This window comes from Patiria miniata, unplaced genomic scaffold (assembly GCF_015706575.1).
Source record: "Patiria miniata isolate m_02_andy unplaced genomic scaffold, ASM1570657v1 HiC_scaffold_18, whole genome shotgun sequence".
NCBI lineage: Eukaryota > Metazoa > Echinodermata > Asteroidea > Valvatida > Asterinidae > Patiria > Patiria miniata.
This window is the reverse complement of record NW_024037056.1, coordinates 14,134,973-14,150,919: the sequence shown is the minus strand read 5'-3', so window position 1 is coordinate 14,150,919 and position 15,947 is coordinate 14,134,973. Positions and strand designations below refer to the sequence as shown.

Below are 15,947 nucleotides of genomic sequence, written 5' to 3'. Positions count from 1 at the left end.
TAAAATGGCGGTCAATTCAAGGACCAACTTCCTTTTTTCTTTCAAAGTTGTAATTAGGTGGCCTACATGTTCACTTTGAGAACGATTCTTGTTTAATTTTGACCGAACTCTCTGATACTCATGAATTTGTTCATATCTTACCTATATAATTTATTCAGTTCGCCAAAACTGAAAAATAAAATTGGTAAAACTGTTTAACTATACCACATTTGTGCTTTTTACAGGATTTTACAGTCATACTATATACGGTACATTCATAAAATATGATGTAAGTTGCCTACGAATAAATACTCAAGACTTCTTTGGATTTTGGAAATAACAGACGGGTAAAACTGTACAAGAACAAGCTTGCTTATTAACAAAAAATGATTCAACGCATTTATACATTCAATAAAGAAATCGTACGGTAAATTATACTACTGTATCAAGAAACATTAGTACTGCGAAAATATTTATAATATAGAAGCACTGAACAATTAAAGAAAAAGAGAATAGCACGAAAAAAATAAAAATTCGAGGCCGTTTACAAATACTGTACTGCTTTTCTGAGTCAGGTTAATGTTGTTGTCACGTCTCAGGACTTGTCTTAGATGCGGGTGTTTCGTCCACCATGACTGTTTCGACCAATTCCTGTCTCGAGTTTGCCATCCAGCTCAGGTAGGTATTCCAGAATAATGCCACACAATTGACAGCGAGGACCCTAAAACAAACAAACAAATAAATAAACAAACAAATAAAAAATATGTTTTCATTAGATATTAAAAAGAATTATAAACTTGATGCTCATTTTTTTCATACTTAATTTCATTGATAATGTTGAAGCAAAATAAGCATGGCACATGCTGATTATTTTCAAAGGATCTTCACCAAAAATTAAAAATAAAAAACACACAAAAGCTATCAATAGCTATCGTAGACTTCCTCACGTGGGACTTAAACCACTAACCTCCTGTTTATAAGCACCTGTTGAATATACATGTACTAAACATGTAAATAAGAGGCATGTGGCCATTGAATATGCATGATATGTAAATAAAGACACCCACCTATGCTGCAGGGGGACAAAGTAAAAGTTGATGATTTGGGCAGCTGGCCACACCTGGGAAGAAAAAAGATACACTTATGAATGAGGAAAATATGCATGCATTAAACAGGGTTGGGCATAATATATGCAAATCAATCATAAATAAACATTATGCAAATTATTGCATAAATGAATAAAATTGAATGACTACAAAACTAAGCTAACCTTGTAGTTGTTGATCAACGTTGTCTTAAAATTCTGTAATAAAGAAAAGTGAGGTTCATTCATTAGACAGTCACAAGTATGCTGACAAAATACAACACGACGAGACCACCTGCATTTTTCTTGTACAGAAAACTCCTTCCCCTTCTAAAACAGACAAACTTATGACTGTCAAGTCCATCACAAGTCATCACAAGCCAATCACAAGTCCATCACAAGTCAACAAGTCAATCACAAGTCCATCACAAGTCAATCACAAGCCAATCACAAGCCAATCACAAGTCAATCACAAGTCAGCAAGTCAATCACAAGTCCATCACAAGCCAATCACAAGCCAATCACAAGTCAGCAAGTCAATCACAAGTCCATCAGGCAAGTCCATCACAAGTCAATCACAAGTCAATCACAAGCCGATCATAAGTCAACCACAAGTCAACAAGTCCATCACAAGTCCATCACAAGTCAATCACAAGCCAATCACAAGTCAAACACAAGCCAATCACAAGTCAATCACAAGTCAGCAAGTCAATCACAAGTCAATCACAAGTCAACAAGTCAATCACAAGTCCATCACAAGTCAAATTACAAGTCCATCACAAGCCAATCACAAGTCAATCACAAGTCAATCACAAGTCAATCACAAGCCCATCACAAGCCAATCACAAGTCCATCACAAGCCAATCACAAGTAACAAAGGATGAACTGGTTACAAACGTATTTGTGACACCTCATTCGACCAGTTTGCCGATCGTCTTGGGACTGGACGACTTTAGGATTGTCTTATGATTGACTTATGATTGACTTATGATTGACTTATGATATTTTGCATACCTGTTTTAGTTTATCTTTGACCTCTGCCGAAGACAAGCCACTGGTCAGTCCAATCAGGGTGTAAAACACGGTGATGAATGTAGGAGCCATCAAAGCCTAAAGATGAAATAAGGCAGAAAAACGGATAAAGTTGGAAGAATAGGCAACATTTACTTCTTGGAATCAGACTCCCAAAAAGTTGTTACTTTACCTGATCGAGTGCAACACACTTGAGTGTTTTGATCGCCGCTGTGCCCTTGACGAACTTATCCAGAGTACTGTACCATGTAAACAACAGTGGACCCTACAAGAAGTAGAAAGAGGCATATACTTTGAATAAGAAAAATCACTCATCTATTGGCCATAAGATGAAAATAATGAAAGCACCCTTTAGGCCTTGTTACACTATCGACTTGCCTACCCATCTTGAAATCAAAATGGGTCCACCATGAACGGAAACGGGTCCAATTAAACACAAAGTAAGCCTTTCACTGTTTGTACCTGGGTCGGCCGTAAATTTTGGATTTTCCACAAGGGTATAGCCTCTCAATCTTGTTTCCAATAAGGTTTGAGTTCAAGCCCGTAGAGTGCCGGACCGATTAACCAAGTCAAAAAGTCACTGAAAACAGATCATTTGAGACTCGTACTCAACTGTGGTTTGGTTGGCAAATAAAGTTGTCAAGCAATATTTTCCACTTAGGGGTCCTTGATATTTTTTTTGTTTACGTACACCAATGAAGAGTCCAAACGATGCTTGTCTGACAGTGCGTACGACGTTGTGTTTCTTAAGTCCCGCCTTCTCAATCGCCTGCTGACAGATGATATCTCCGAGGCCCATAAGCAGACCTGTCACAAGCAATCACAAGCAATCACAAGTCAAACACAAGGCAGTCAAAGTCCATCACAAGTCAATCACAAGTCACAAGCCATCACAAGTCAATCACAAGTCAATCACAAGGCAGTCATAAGGCCATCACAAACCAACCATTCATAAGTTCATCACAAGTCAATCACAGGTCAATATAACTAAGGCCAAAAAAAAAAAATATATATACTTCTGCTTCCGATTATAGCATTTGAAAATAGGGTAGGTAGGTAGGGAATTTTTTTCTTCTTAGCAATTTTTTTTGTGTACGATCATATTGAGGTGTCTGCGTGTAATCAAGGGTAAAACAACAGCTAATTGGTGATTTTTTTTAGGTTTTTTCCTCATTTTCCCCCCAAAAACTTAGGGTAGGGGCTGTCAAAATAGGGTATGTAGGGTAACCAGAAGCACAACTATTATTTCTTGGGGGTCTAACCAAAGATAAATTATTCAGATGTACACTTCAAAAAAGATGACCATGACAAAACCGCAAAAAAAAAAAAATTGATAAAAAAGTGACAATAACCACATGAAAGAAAAAAACAAAATATTTTCAAATGCATTTAGGCCTATAACTTTGTATAAGTATAAATATTATAGAAAGTATTTCATAAATAGAATAAAACGAATAGGGGGCCTATGCAAAATTAAAAAAATAATGAACTCAGAAATTCAATTTTCATTTTTATTATTTATTTACTCACAAGTGTTTGCAGCCTGTGCTTTGAAGGGGTGCGCTTGAAGGAACTTGGTGTATGCCCTCCACAACCACAACATCTTGAAGTTTAAAGTTCGGCCCTAATTTATGCAAATCGAGAATTGGGGGGCGGGGAGTTTACCTGGCGAACTCAAACATGTCACCTTGTCATGGTTGTCAAACAATGTAAACAACATTGTCACTTTGCAGAAAAATGCAGAATCGAACACGTCCAAGTTAACGTCTGTGCATGTAATGCACGTGTTATGTAATATTCAATTTAAAAGTATTTTACTTCATAGAGAATTTCGAGAAAATTTCAAACAACCACAATGACTGAACGTCCACGCATGTTGATGTTTCACTTTACTGGTCAGAATCAATAGCGCCCTCAATCATCAGTATGAATCCAGTTAGCCAGCAATCAAACACCTAGACGACTGGTCGTGCATTACCAATATATTTACGAGTCGGGGCCCGGCTAAATTATCAAGTATACCGTCGATGTGTACGGCGAAAGAAATGCAAGTTGGAATTTGACATTTCTATGGAAAGAGAAAACAGCACGTTTCAGCAGTACTGGCGAACTAACCAGACCTTGGTAAATTAGAATTACACAGAAATTGTGAAAACAAAAATGATATTTGTCATTAAAATTCTAAATAGATAAACTCACGCCCCTGTCATGCCTGTGCGCTGCACAGGCACACAGATTTTGTGTTGCACAGAGCTTGCAAATAGCGCCCTCACTTTGGAGGGTTTTGATTTTGTTAATTCAGTGACACAGAGAGCACGCAAGGAACGAAGTGAATGTGTGTACTTTTGTGTGTAAAAAGGGGAACAAATACAGTGCAATTTGCAAGCTGACCTTGGCAGCTTGGCATTAAATTATTTTGTTTTTTTTAAAAAACTTTCTCACAAAAAAGTCACATCACATTCACAGTAAATCACACTGTCGCTAGGCATGCAGCTAGGCAATTTGTTCACTTTGTTAAAATAGTTACACCAGTTAAAATAGAATTGGGACTGAAAAAAAAAATTCTTATACTAGAAAAGTACTTATTTTAGATCGGGCATGTTGGGGCGGTGTGACATCATAGTCGTCCGATGATAACATCTATTGATTTGCACACTACTTTTCATCGGTTGCTATGTGTTACCATTCAGCACCCCAGACTCGAGAACCATTGAGTTTCAAGAACATAGGTGTGGGAGCTAGGAAAGAATGAAGTATTCAGACGCCTTTTCTTTGGTCGTGTACAAAGTCTATGGAGAGTCGAGTGCATTTCCAAGACCAAAGTATTTTGTAACAAAATTGGAAATGTTTCTCAGTCCCAGATTCATGTCTTTTCCCACATGTTTGCAATGACTGACCTTCACTGAGATAATATATGATGAAAAAAAGTGTCAGAATGCAACATTCTTCAGTTCTTTCTGTAAAATATTCTCGGATGTCTGCGCCCACCTGTACTAGTCCTGCTTTGTTGACTTTCACACACAGCCAAGAAAGTGGTAACGTTATATAGATATTTTGTTCTCTTCGGTACCACTTTCTAACTAAGTAACACGGAGTATGGTAGAAAAAAGGTAAAAACTAAATTGAACGGTTCAAAGACATCAGACCCCCCCCCCCCCTCTATGCATACATAATTATGTGTTATTCATTCTTATCTTTGCAGGATAAAACCTTACATTTTATATCAAGAGTACAAGCGAGCGTGGTCCAGTTCAGTCTTCATCAAAGTATGGAAAGATTGCTGCCAAAACTATGTACATGTACAGCAACCACAGGACTTAGACAGTCGACGTCTTTGCATGCAAAGTAGATAGAAACATGAACAAGATGGACTGCGACAAGTTTAACGTTTGGCGCGACCAGTTGGTCAAGACATTTGAGAGTGATTTGGACGATGAGCAACGATGCGGGACCTTGGATCACCTGATCGCCGCGTGCGGCGCTAAGCAACTCGGTCACCTCGCCACGAAACTGGAGGGTCTGGTCAAACGAGACTTCCTTCACCTCTTACCGGCCGAGCTAGGGAACTACCTCCTGGCGTGGCTGGACGCGGAGACGCTCTGTCGATGTTGCCTTGTCAACCGCCACTGGAACAAGATGGTGAACGGCTGCGCCGCAGCCTGGCAGAATGCCTGCTGTCGACTGGGGCTCAACCCCGCCGAACGGGAGCAGCGCTTTGATCAGAATGGAGTAGACTGGAAAGTCACGTACAGGGACTTCGCTCTGCGACTCAGGCAGTTAAGGGAAGGGTGCGCGTTTGATAGCGTGACCTTGCAGGGGCACAGTGCTAGAGTCTATGCCCTTCATTACCGAGACGGCAAATTGGCCTCAGGTATTTGATTGCCTCATTTGAGTCCTCAAAACCTCAGTCTAAATCTCAAGTTCCAACTCCAAGTCAGTTTAACTACATGGGAACCCCCTGAATTGACGAAAATCAACCACGATAATGCAGTAACAAAATTACAAATTCTTAACGCACAGCTCTCAAGGGACATGTCATTTTCTTTAAGTGAAGTCCACGTCTGATCCACCCAAAATACAACTTAAGTTTGGCACCGAATCTCTTTTTAAAAAAACACAGTAGTTATCGGATGAAAATATACCGCAGCAATTGCTGTCTGAACTGTTACGTAACCCTCCTGCTGTCCGAACAGTCACAGACAGTCAGAAAAATCAATCCTCTTCCCCTGCCATGCCTTTTACACAGGCTAGTCACCAACAGTCAGATCATATTTCAAGCAAACACTGTGACTAGTCAAATTCAGTCAACCGACAAAAAGCAGGCAAGTGGTAGGCACAGCTGGCTTATCAATCAGCTACAGTCAAAGCACAGCTTTATCAAGTTACATAAACAGTCACAGCCAGTCAATCCTGCTTTGTGTAGGCTGGGAGTGGGAGCCCTTAACTGTTAAAAACAGTCTGATTTTGACTGAAAAGGACAACTTTGCAGTGATACACGCTTGCATAGGAGGGTGAATGGGCATAATGTTTACATAGAAACTGACCCCTCTTTCTGAAAAAATGAAGTAAACAACCCCTAAAGTTTCTTTGGTTTGTGCTTCGACAATTTCTCGTTTTGTCTCTAGGATCGGATGACTTGACTGCTCGATTGTGGGACGTCACGACGGGCCAGTGTCTCAAGGTCCTTCAGACCCACACCTGCGCCGACATCAAGTTCGACGACAACAAACTCATCACGGCGTCCTTCGACAACACCATTGCATGCTGGGACTGGGATACGGGCACCAGGCTTCAACGGTTCTCGGGCCACTGCGGTGCGGGTATGTGTCCATCGCGAAAAAAACCCCGACAAATCAGTATCATTGTGGAGGATTCAGAAATGGTCCTAGTAGTTGGTGTTGATTGAAATATTCCTTTTTTGTTTTCTTTGGGACAGTTTTCAGCATAGATTACAGTGACCGACTGGATTTACTGGTCAGTGGTTCGGCCGATACAACGGTCAAGCTGTGGTGTCTGAGCGACGGGGCCCTACTCAACACGCTACAAGGCCACTCGGAATGGGTCACTCAGGTAGGTACCTTTTTACTTTTGTTCACAAGACTAGGCCAGATTTAGCCCAATCACTGGCGCTCGGGTATCCTATACGATAGCACTGCCCGACTCACAAGTGACGGGGAGTCAGTCAGTCAGTAAGTGAGATACGAGGAATACATTAGGCTGGCCCTCTGGGACTAGTGAAAATGAGGACGGATGAAGAACACATCCTATTGTTGGAAGAACCATGTACATATCCCGACACAAAATTCCATCAAAAGCCATTGATTGTAGTGCCAACTGCTACATCAGAGTCGAACAGCCGGCTGACCCCGGCAAGCTCGGTGGTCGAGTGGTGAGACGTCTGCACTAGTAAGCAGGAGGTCGTGGGTTCGAGTCCCACCCGAGTAAAAATGAGATTTTTATCCTGGCAAGCTTTCGGACAACACTGAGTAAACAGTGCTCAATTAGTATATCTCAAAGGTTTCGAACTGTTGTGTTTAGATTCGTTGAAACAACAAAAACATGCAAATGATTTGAGGAAACTCTCTTTTCCTCAGGTGATTTTACGTGAGGCGTGTGTCGAGTCGGACACATTCACTTCCGGGGAACCAGTTCTTCTGACAATGGACAAGGCAGAAATAAAGGTAACAGCAAAAATGTTCTTTGAGTCTCGTACAGCAAATGCGCAAGTCCATAATTGTGAAAAGTATTTCAAGAATTAGCAATTTTCACGGCATATCCGACTGCACTTTCCATCAGGTGTGGAGCCTCAAACACAGCGCAGAGTCGCAGTGCGTGAAGACGCTGACATCACCCAGCAACATGGCCGTCCACTCGCAGACGTTTCTGCCCCGGCTTCAGTTTGACGGGACCCACGTCTCCTGCGCTTCGGACGTCGGCATTCTAGTCTGGAATTTTCAAACTTTTGAATTAAGAAAGTAAGTCGTCAATTTCTCATCTCGATTTCCATTATTGACTTGGCAACAGAATGTCCAATTTTTTTCTAAATTTAAAAAATATATTTGGTAATCCAGCGTCATAAAAGGAAAGGTCATGTCCATGACAGAGCCAATTAACCATGATATCTAATTAATGATTCAGAGAAATGATCCAAAAACTCCTAGTCTGTAATCTCTGACCATTATAGATGATGGACGTATAAGATTGGAAAAAAATACATTTTCAGGTTTATTCACTGAGCACTCAAAATCTCTGTCATTGACATTACATAACGCTTGAATTACTCATATGGTGTCTAAATTTTCCACTTTTAACCGTTCTTTCCGACTTCCAGGTTGATTCCGTACACCGACTCCAGTAACCTCATCCTCCTGGGACTTGGCTCGGCGTTCACTTTCGTACTGGACCACCAGTACCTCCGCCTCCTCAACACCCATACCCATGAGACGGTGTCGTCATGGCGACTCCCCGCCTACCGGCGCTCCAAGAGGGGATCCAACTTCGTGGCCGGGGCGGTACGCTGGCTGAACGGTCTGGGGCTGGACGCGGAAGTCGGCTTGGTCTTCGCGACCAGTATGTCGGATCACAGCTTGCACGTGGTGCGGTGGCGTCAGCCTGCCGCGGGCAAGCAGGACAGGTGACCGAAAGTCGATCATGTGACGGACAGATGAAACTGTCATCCCTAGAAACAGAACCTCTGGTTACCGTGGTAACCGGCATCCCTGCGGTTTCGGAGATTGCTGTGGACTGAAAACGATGCTGTCGTGTCGGCCGAAACGGATGGGTTAGATCAGAGCTGTATGGTTCCAAGCATTTTACTTTTTTGACAACAAAATCTTTAGTAGCTTAGAAGGGCAGTCAAATGAATAAAAATATAATGGTGTTTAGCGGGAAAGCGTCAGACTGTTCCATATTTTAAATCAAAAGATTTTATACGCGGTCAAAAATCAGTTTCAATGTAGTTCATGAATAAATTCATGTAACATGACATTTTCAGCCAATGTTAGGGCTGTTCATCGCAACCGGATACCCGAGTACCCGACCGGTTCCATAGATGGGATCGGGTACCCGTAACCAATTTTTACAAATGACTTAGTGACTTCTCAGACAATGAAAAAGAAAGGTTTGGAATGTCATTTGTGGGGAATTTTCAACATGAAAACCAGGCTACATGGGAAAACAAAACATATTTCACGTTTATGATGCTCACGAAACTTGCAGTGTACACCTTAAAGCTATGGTCACCGTACGCACTTTTATCTTGCATGTATCGACGCACCGATGTGGTAGTATTGTCGTGTGGACCTTTATTAACAATCTGAACCGCAACTTCCGAGCTTTGAATTTTGGGGTTGGCTTTCTTTAACGGGTACCTGATAGTGCCCGTGTTTTTTTCAGTCAGCTTTCCGGTTACACACACACCCCTAGACAATGTGCTAAATTTGGTGAAAATTCACCCAAATTTCTGAAATATTATATGCCAAGTTATCTAATTAAATATGTAAAATACTGACAGTTTTTGCCACTTACTGCATAATATTATCAACATCAATCAAAACGTTACTTTTGAGTTTTCATAGGCTTCAGTACCATTTTAAATAGCCGAGTGTGTTTGAAAAGTAACATTATCTTTATCCATTGAATAAAAAGGGACAATTTTGTACATAAAATGACCTCGAAATTTGCACTTTTTCTCATATTCACAACTTTAAAGTTTCCAAAACCCACATGCATATTCTATTACATTTGTTGTAGAGAGCGGAGTACTAAAGAAAATATTATAACATAATGAATACCATTCCAATTGAGGAAAAATCTGAATGTCGGTGATTAATATACAAACCATTTTTCCCTTCAATTCTGGAGATTGGAAATTCAAATTGAAGAAATTATCTGAAGTCTCCTCTTCTTTCAGTTTTTATTAAGAATTTTGTAAAGTACTGATTCGTGTATTTCAGTTCTTGTAAAGAAGCTGAATTTTTAGTTTAATCGAAACGATACATTTGTAAAAAATATCATTTAAATGTGTACATTTTATGAAATTTGTGGAAATAAAACGGCTAATTGGTGCTTCCACTTCGCTGCAAAACTCAATTTCTGTGTTTTTATATCTTTCATGTGTCACAGAACATTCATTGGTTGCTTGAGCACAGATTACTTGAGCTTGATGTCTGCAATTTCGGGTGACAGACTTTCACATGCAAAATAATTGAGAAGGAAGCGGACAAAGCAATGCTGAGGTGTTGAAAAAGTTGTTGAAAAGGAGTTGAGCAAGCCTATAGGCTACATGTATTTCAGCTCAAAAGACACCCAACAGAGACAACATGGTGATATATGACATCAAATGTCAATTGGGCCTTTTTAAAAAATTTCTTCAGAGTAAGGCAAAGCCTTTAAGTAGTCCAAGACCGGTAAAAGAAGGCATCATTATCTGAATAAAATTAAAATTAGAGCCGAAATTTACAAACGATACTGGGCTAGTCATTAAAAAAAAACCACCATCAACACATTACCTACTGACATGACTTATGATCTGTTTTAACATTAACATGCATTGTTTAAAATATTGCTACTACATGTACTGAATGAAATTTCTACAGACGTTCATTTTAAACTGAGCACATTTACTGCATACACAATATGATTACACAAGATTGTTGTACCACTTAAATTTACATCTATCTTGCTTAAAATGAAATATTTGCACTGACAATCAATTTATCACAATTAGCTGAGAAGTCAGTTGAAGAATTGTGACAAATTGGGAATTCTCCTGAGTTTTCAATTTTCACTTTTTGAATTAAAATAAAATTTCAGAAAAAGACAGCTTAGATAAGCTTAATTCTTATATCCTCCAGTCATAAAAGGCTGTACAGTACCCTTTAATCATATTGTCCAATCACATAGACTAAAGACCAATCAGAATGGTTGTACTATTAAGCCATACTTTCATGTGATCTGATCACATTGGTTGTACCAAACTCTATAATCCAATTAAAATGGTTGTACTATCTCTCCATTTTAATATCCAATCACAATGGTTGTATCAACTGTCCATATCATCCAATCAAAATAGTTGTACTCAGTCTTATTTCACCAATCACAACGGTTGTACAAAATACTATTGCACAATCCAATCATGTTGGTTGTACCAACTTTCCATTCACATAATTATCCAATCACTACAGTTGAACCATTTCAGACCATCCAATCACAAAGCCTGTACCAGTCTGTCTACCCACACCATCCAATCAGATGTGCTGTACCAAGTCATATCCAAGCAGCAATTCTGAAATGACATCACAGAGGGACAGCAGCTTGAACGGAGCGTGCTCAGCGATCGTGCTCGCGTGCGGCAGCGAGTCCGTGATCCAGAAATGGTCAAATTTGACGCCACTTTTCGCAGCTTCTTCCGTGGTGAATGCCTTCCAGGAGTCCTGGGGGAAAACGGCGTGAGTCACGTAAGCACTGACAGAGGCTGCCCCGCTCTCTAACAAAACCTGGACAAATTGAGAATAATTTACAAATTTATTGTTCAGTTTCTCTAGTTATAATTGTAATTTGCATACTTATAGTGTATCGTTCCTGTTCTTCATGGCATACAGGACTATGACACTACATTTTACCACGGCCTAATTTTGCTGAAATAAATAAGATTGTTACCCCCGATCTTCCAGCTTATGGATTCCTGGGTGATCTCAACTTTCCGAAAGAACAAAAAGTATGTTAGACAGCTTCTCGTGGACTGTTGTTAACCTTTTAATGTTATGTATACAATGACTACCCATTTTTTCGAGGGAATACAGAATCTGCCTCTAGAGGTTGGGAAGTACGTCTAGAAGCAACGATTACGTCACAGGGTGGGATTCGAACCCGGGTCTCATAAAATTTGAAATGTTGTCTCACCCTCGCACAGTTTATCAGCGTTCCTCCGGTCTGCACCAAATCGTCGATGATGATCACATGATGATTCTTAGCTTCTCCTGTGTTCCATCAAAAAAAAAAACAAGCATGAAGAATAGAGAACAAGACTATAGGATCGCCCAGTTAAGGTGGATGCACAAATACTCAGTCACTCAGTCAGTCAGAGAACAGCAGTCTAGCCTTTGGGTCAAGCAACAATTCAGCGTGTCACACAGTTCCAAGACTAACTACATAGCGCCCTCTGCTGTACATGAGTACAGGCAATAGGGATTAAATGAAGAAGCCATGTTTGTGTACCTTCTTTGATGGTGACAACTCTTTTATCGCCGTTGCGGACTTTGATGCACGTGATCTGTGGGAAATCATCAAACATGCCGTGGAAACGTTTGTGGGCGCCGTCATCCGGAAACGCGATTGCGATGTTGAACTTGACGTCATCCGGAAGTTTTAACATCTCACGCTGCAGCAACGGAATAGCTGACTCTAGCCTGATGGTAAAAAAATACAGAAGAAAATAAATTCATCTACATCATGTTTTGCCATTTTTGTAACAGTTAAAGCAGGAATGTCTCAGGCTTTTCGGGTGGGACTCGAACCCGCAACCTCCAGCTTGCTTGTGCAAAAGTCTGAACCACTTGCCTACCTCGGAATGATAGTATCCGAGAAGTAGAACCGTTCTTGTAACGCATGAATGTCAAACATGACAATCTGGGCGGGGCCACGGGCTGTGCTGGGAATAGACGACAGCATCATCGCAAGAACCTGACAACCACGAAAGAAAAAAAAGAAGAGTTTTTGAATTTTGTTTTCCAGAGCCGAGCTGAACCGAATAATTCTGAACCTCTTGCACTATCGATGATGAATTCCCACCTTAGCTGTTGCGACCTGCCCCTCCGTGTCCACGCGTTCCATTGTTCCCGTTGGAAAATAGGGTAAGATGAACTTAAAAGACCTGGCAAGATACCTGTAGAATCAAAGAGAAATTCAATCCATTATTTTGACTTTCAAATTGAAAGTAAGTGGTTTTCTTTTTAATCTGTTTAACTGTTGCATAATGAGCCAAAGTAGATTAGGGCTACAATACTATACCTTGGCATGTTGTAGAGGATCGATAGTTGCTCAAACACTACTTCAGGCGAGTGGAAACTTCCAAGAAAGATCACTGAAAAAATGAGGCAAAACAGTATATGAAAAGTATTTTTTTCCAAATCTTTTTTTTCTGGATAAATCATGTACTGCTTATTAGTCGAGCAAAATATGTAAATTGGTGTTGCAGTCGACTACATCAGAAGTCTTCACAAATCATCACATGTCCTCATAAGTGATTGCAAGTCCTCATAAATCCTCACAAGTCCACACAAGTCTTCGTTAGTCCTAACAAGTCCATCATAAGTCATCACAAGTCCGGACAAATCCTCACAAGTCAACACAAGTCCTCACAAGTTCTCACAAGACCTCACAAGTCTTCACAAGTCCTCACAAGTCAACACAAGTCCTCACAAGTCCTCACAAGTCCTCACAAGTCCTCACAAGACCTCACAAGTCCTCACAAGTCCTCACAAGTCCTCACAAGTCCTCACAAGTCCTCACAAGTCCTCACAAGACCTCACAAGACTTCACAAGTCCGCACAAGTCCTCACAAGTCCTCACAAGTCCTAACAAGTACTCACAAGTCCTCACAAGTACTCACAAGTCCTCACAAGTACTCACAAGTCCTCATAAGTCCTCAAAGTCTTCACGAGTCTTCACAAGTCCATCATAAGTTGTCACAAGTCCGGACAAATCTTCACAAGTCCTCCCAAGTCATCACAAGTCCTCACAAATCCTCACAAGTACATCACAAGTCCTCACAAGTCTTCACAAGTCCTCAAAGGGCATCACAAGTCCATCACAAGTCCTGGCAAGTAATAACAAGTCCTACAACTAGTCCTCACATGCCAATCACAATTAGCCATCCGATCCAGTGCATCTCAAGCCAAGTCGCAAGCTACTCAAAATGAAGTGTGAAAAAGGCATTCCTTTGTTATTGTTCATCTCTTACTTGTGATCGCGCTTGTGATTGACTTGTGATTTACTTATGACAGACTCTGTGATTGAAACAGTGGTGAAAACTTAGTCTGTGGCAGGTCATGGTTTACCATCTCTCCCTGCGCACTGCTTGACATTCTCAATGAACAAGTTGGGCCAGCCATCTTTGAAGCTGTCCCATTGAATACCGTTCTTGTGAAACTCGACGGACTGAAGACGCATCTGGACTCGGGTCACGTTTTCCTGACTTAGGGGGTGCTGGAAATGAGACAAAAATGTCACGTGTATAAATGACAATATTCTTATTGAATACAGTGATATTAGTACAGAAAAATGACCTTTTATACAGGAAAATGGCTGTGGACTTAGGGTTCAAAAATTAAATCTCTTAAAGATGTACTGTCCGTGTTCTTCAAAGAATTCAATTTTTTTCTCCTAATGAATTTTGACCTTTTGAGTGAAATATTACCAAAAGGAAATCTGCTTTCAATTTTGGCTGACTGCAACTCTCTGCAAAAGCTAAATATTTCGCTTGCTTTTGCGCACAAACATCTTCATTGTGAGTAGACTAGACTGGTACCAGGACCCCACATCTTTGATTTTAAAAGGGGGAGGCGGGAACCGGCCTACCCCCCACAAGAACTCTGTTATTGTTGGGCCACAGAAAATTGAACATTTGTGAAGTAATTTTTTAGTCCATAATGAAACGTCAGCCTGTTTTTTTTTCTCAACCAAAAGTTAAAAAGGTTTGTATTGATAGAAAAAAATAACAATTTCAAAACAAATCCAATCTCTTCAATCACTGTAACTTATTTCGACCAACCGAATCAAGTGTTTGCGATGACGTCGGGTTTGGCGTGAAGCAAGTTAGTGACAGCGATTCCCGAGAGCATTTCCTCGCGATGGCTGACGCGAGGTTCTCCATGGATGGATGACAGAAGAGAAGAGCCGGGAAACGCGACAAGCTGGAGCTACGAGATGCCATCTTGAGTCGCTTGGAATTGTGGGACTGTAACTGCGAGCAGGACTCTGCAGACAGACCAGAAGAAAGAAGATAAAAGAATTGAAGAATGATATCATTTGGGTTCAAATTTGATGCCTAAACTTAAAACTTAGCCAAGTTACTTCTCATGCTTCCAATTAATCATATTGCGGTAGAATCGCGTCAACGCAGCTTATGAACATGAAATATTGTCCAATTACATGATTTACAAATGGACGCGGAATGCGCAAAATCTGAGACAAACAAAAGTTAACGTACAAAATTCCATAGGGTTATCTAAGGGGCGTGGTCAACTCGCAAACGGCGATAGGTCAATTGTTGAAAACAGACATCCATGATTTTAACACTCAAATTTCATAACGGGTCGTAGGCCTATAATGCAACTTTTAAACAAAGACTAGGTAAGCACTATAAGCAGTCGAGTCAGACATAAAAACGCCAAACTTAGTTGCATGATGAAAAAAACGAGTCCTTCCCCAGACCCCCTCCCCTAGCCCCGCCCACCCTCCACCCGGTCGATGTGGATATGAGCGCATGACATGAGCGCCACCAGCTCAGTTTAATAGGCCTAAATTCAATAAAACGACCGTCCCTAAAGCAGGGGCCACAAAAAAGTTAAATAACAAGTGTGCACCTTCAGTGATTTTCATAAATCGAGCTCAGAGAATCATCAGGATAATAATTGTCTGCATATTATTAAAATTATTTTTCAGAAGAACTGGTCGTTTTTCTGAATGATATTCATAACGGAACCATGCACACAATAATTAGCTCCGACGCTAGTATGGACTATACCATATTGTAGGTAAGAGGTAGTTTGTTTGCAACAAATAAATACAAACTCCTCACGTAATTCCCAATCGATGGGATCATTTTAAGTTAACTCCTACACGGACGTTG

General features: G+C 40.6%; 3 protein-coding genes across 4 annotated transcripts; 1 reads left to right on the top strand and 2 right to left on the bottom strand.

The window, feature by feature from the left end:
- Window positions 1-236: 236 nt before the first annotated feature.
- On the bottom strand, window positions 237-4,243 carry LOC119724746 (protein Mpv17-like). Of its 2 annotated transcripts, XM_038195942.1 has the most exons (7): window positions 3,626-4,241; window positions 2,787-2,902; window positions 2,268-2,360; window positions 2,078-2,173; window positions 1,250-1,282; window positions 1,047-1,099; window positions 237-700 (listed from the first exon to the last, which is right to left on the bottom strand). In XM_038195942.1, exons 1-7 carry the CDS (start codon window positions 3,696-3,698, stop codon window positions 568-570), a joined length of 597 nt encoding a protein of 198 aa, XP_038051870.1. In that variant the 5' UTR covers window positions 3,699-4,241; the 3' UTR covers window positions 237-567. The 2 variants fall into 2 exon arrangements, with proteins under 2 accessions (XP_038051870.1, XP_038051871.1); XM_038195943.1 differs by lacking the exon at window positions 2,078-2,173 and having other exon boundaries at window positions 3,626-4,243.
- A 1,058-nt stretch (window positions 4,244-5,301) lies between these two features.
- Window positions 5,302-10,181, top strand: LOC119724744 (F-box/WD repeat-containing protein 2-like). Its single transcript, XM_038195939.1, has 6 exons — window positions 5,302-5,966; window positions 6,721-6,915; window positions 7,032-7,165; window positions 7,690-7,776; window positions 7,892-8,070; window positions 8,427-10,181. The coding sequence occupies exons 1-6, from the start codon at window positions 5,453-5,455 to the stop codon at window positions 8,731-8,733; spliced, it is 1,416 nt and encodes a 471-aa protein (XP_038051867.1). The 5' UTR covers window positions 5,302-5,452; the 3' UTR covers window positions 8,734-10,181.
- A 166-nt stretch (window positions 10,182-10,347) lies between these two features.
- Window positions 10,348-15,815, bottom strand: LOC119724745 (ribose-phosphate pyrophosphokinase 4-like). The gene is made up of 9 exons (XM_038195941.1): window positions 15,682-15,815; window positions 14,868-15,073; window positions 14,155-14,302; window positions 13,106-13,178; window positions 12,887-12,980; window positions 12,660-12,778; window positions 12,314-12,504; window positions 11,999-12,075; window positions 10,348-11,592 (listed from the first exon to the last, which is right to left on the bottom strand). The coding sequence occupies exons 1-9, from the start codon at window positions 15,695-15,697 to the stop codon at window positions 11,344-11,346; spliced, it is 1,173 nt and encodes a 390-aa protein (XP_038051869.1). The 5' UTR covers window positions 15,698-15,815; the 3' UTR covers window positions 10,348-11,343.
- Between the last annotated feature and the right edge of the window lie 132 nt (window positions 15,816-15,947).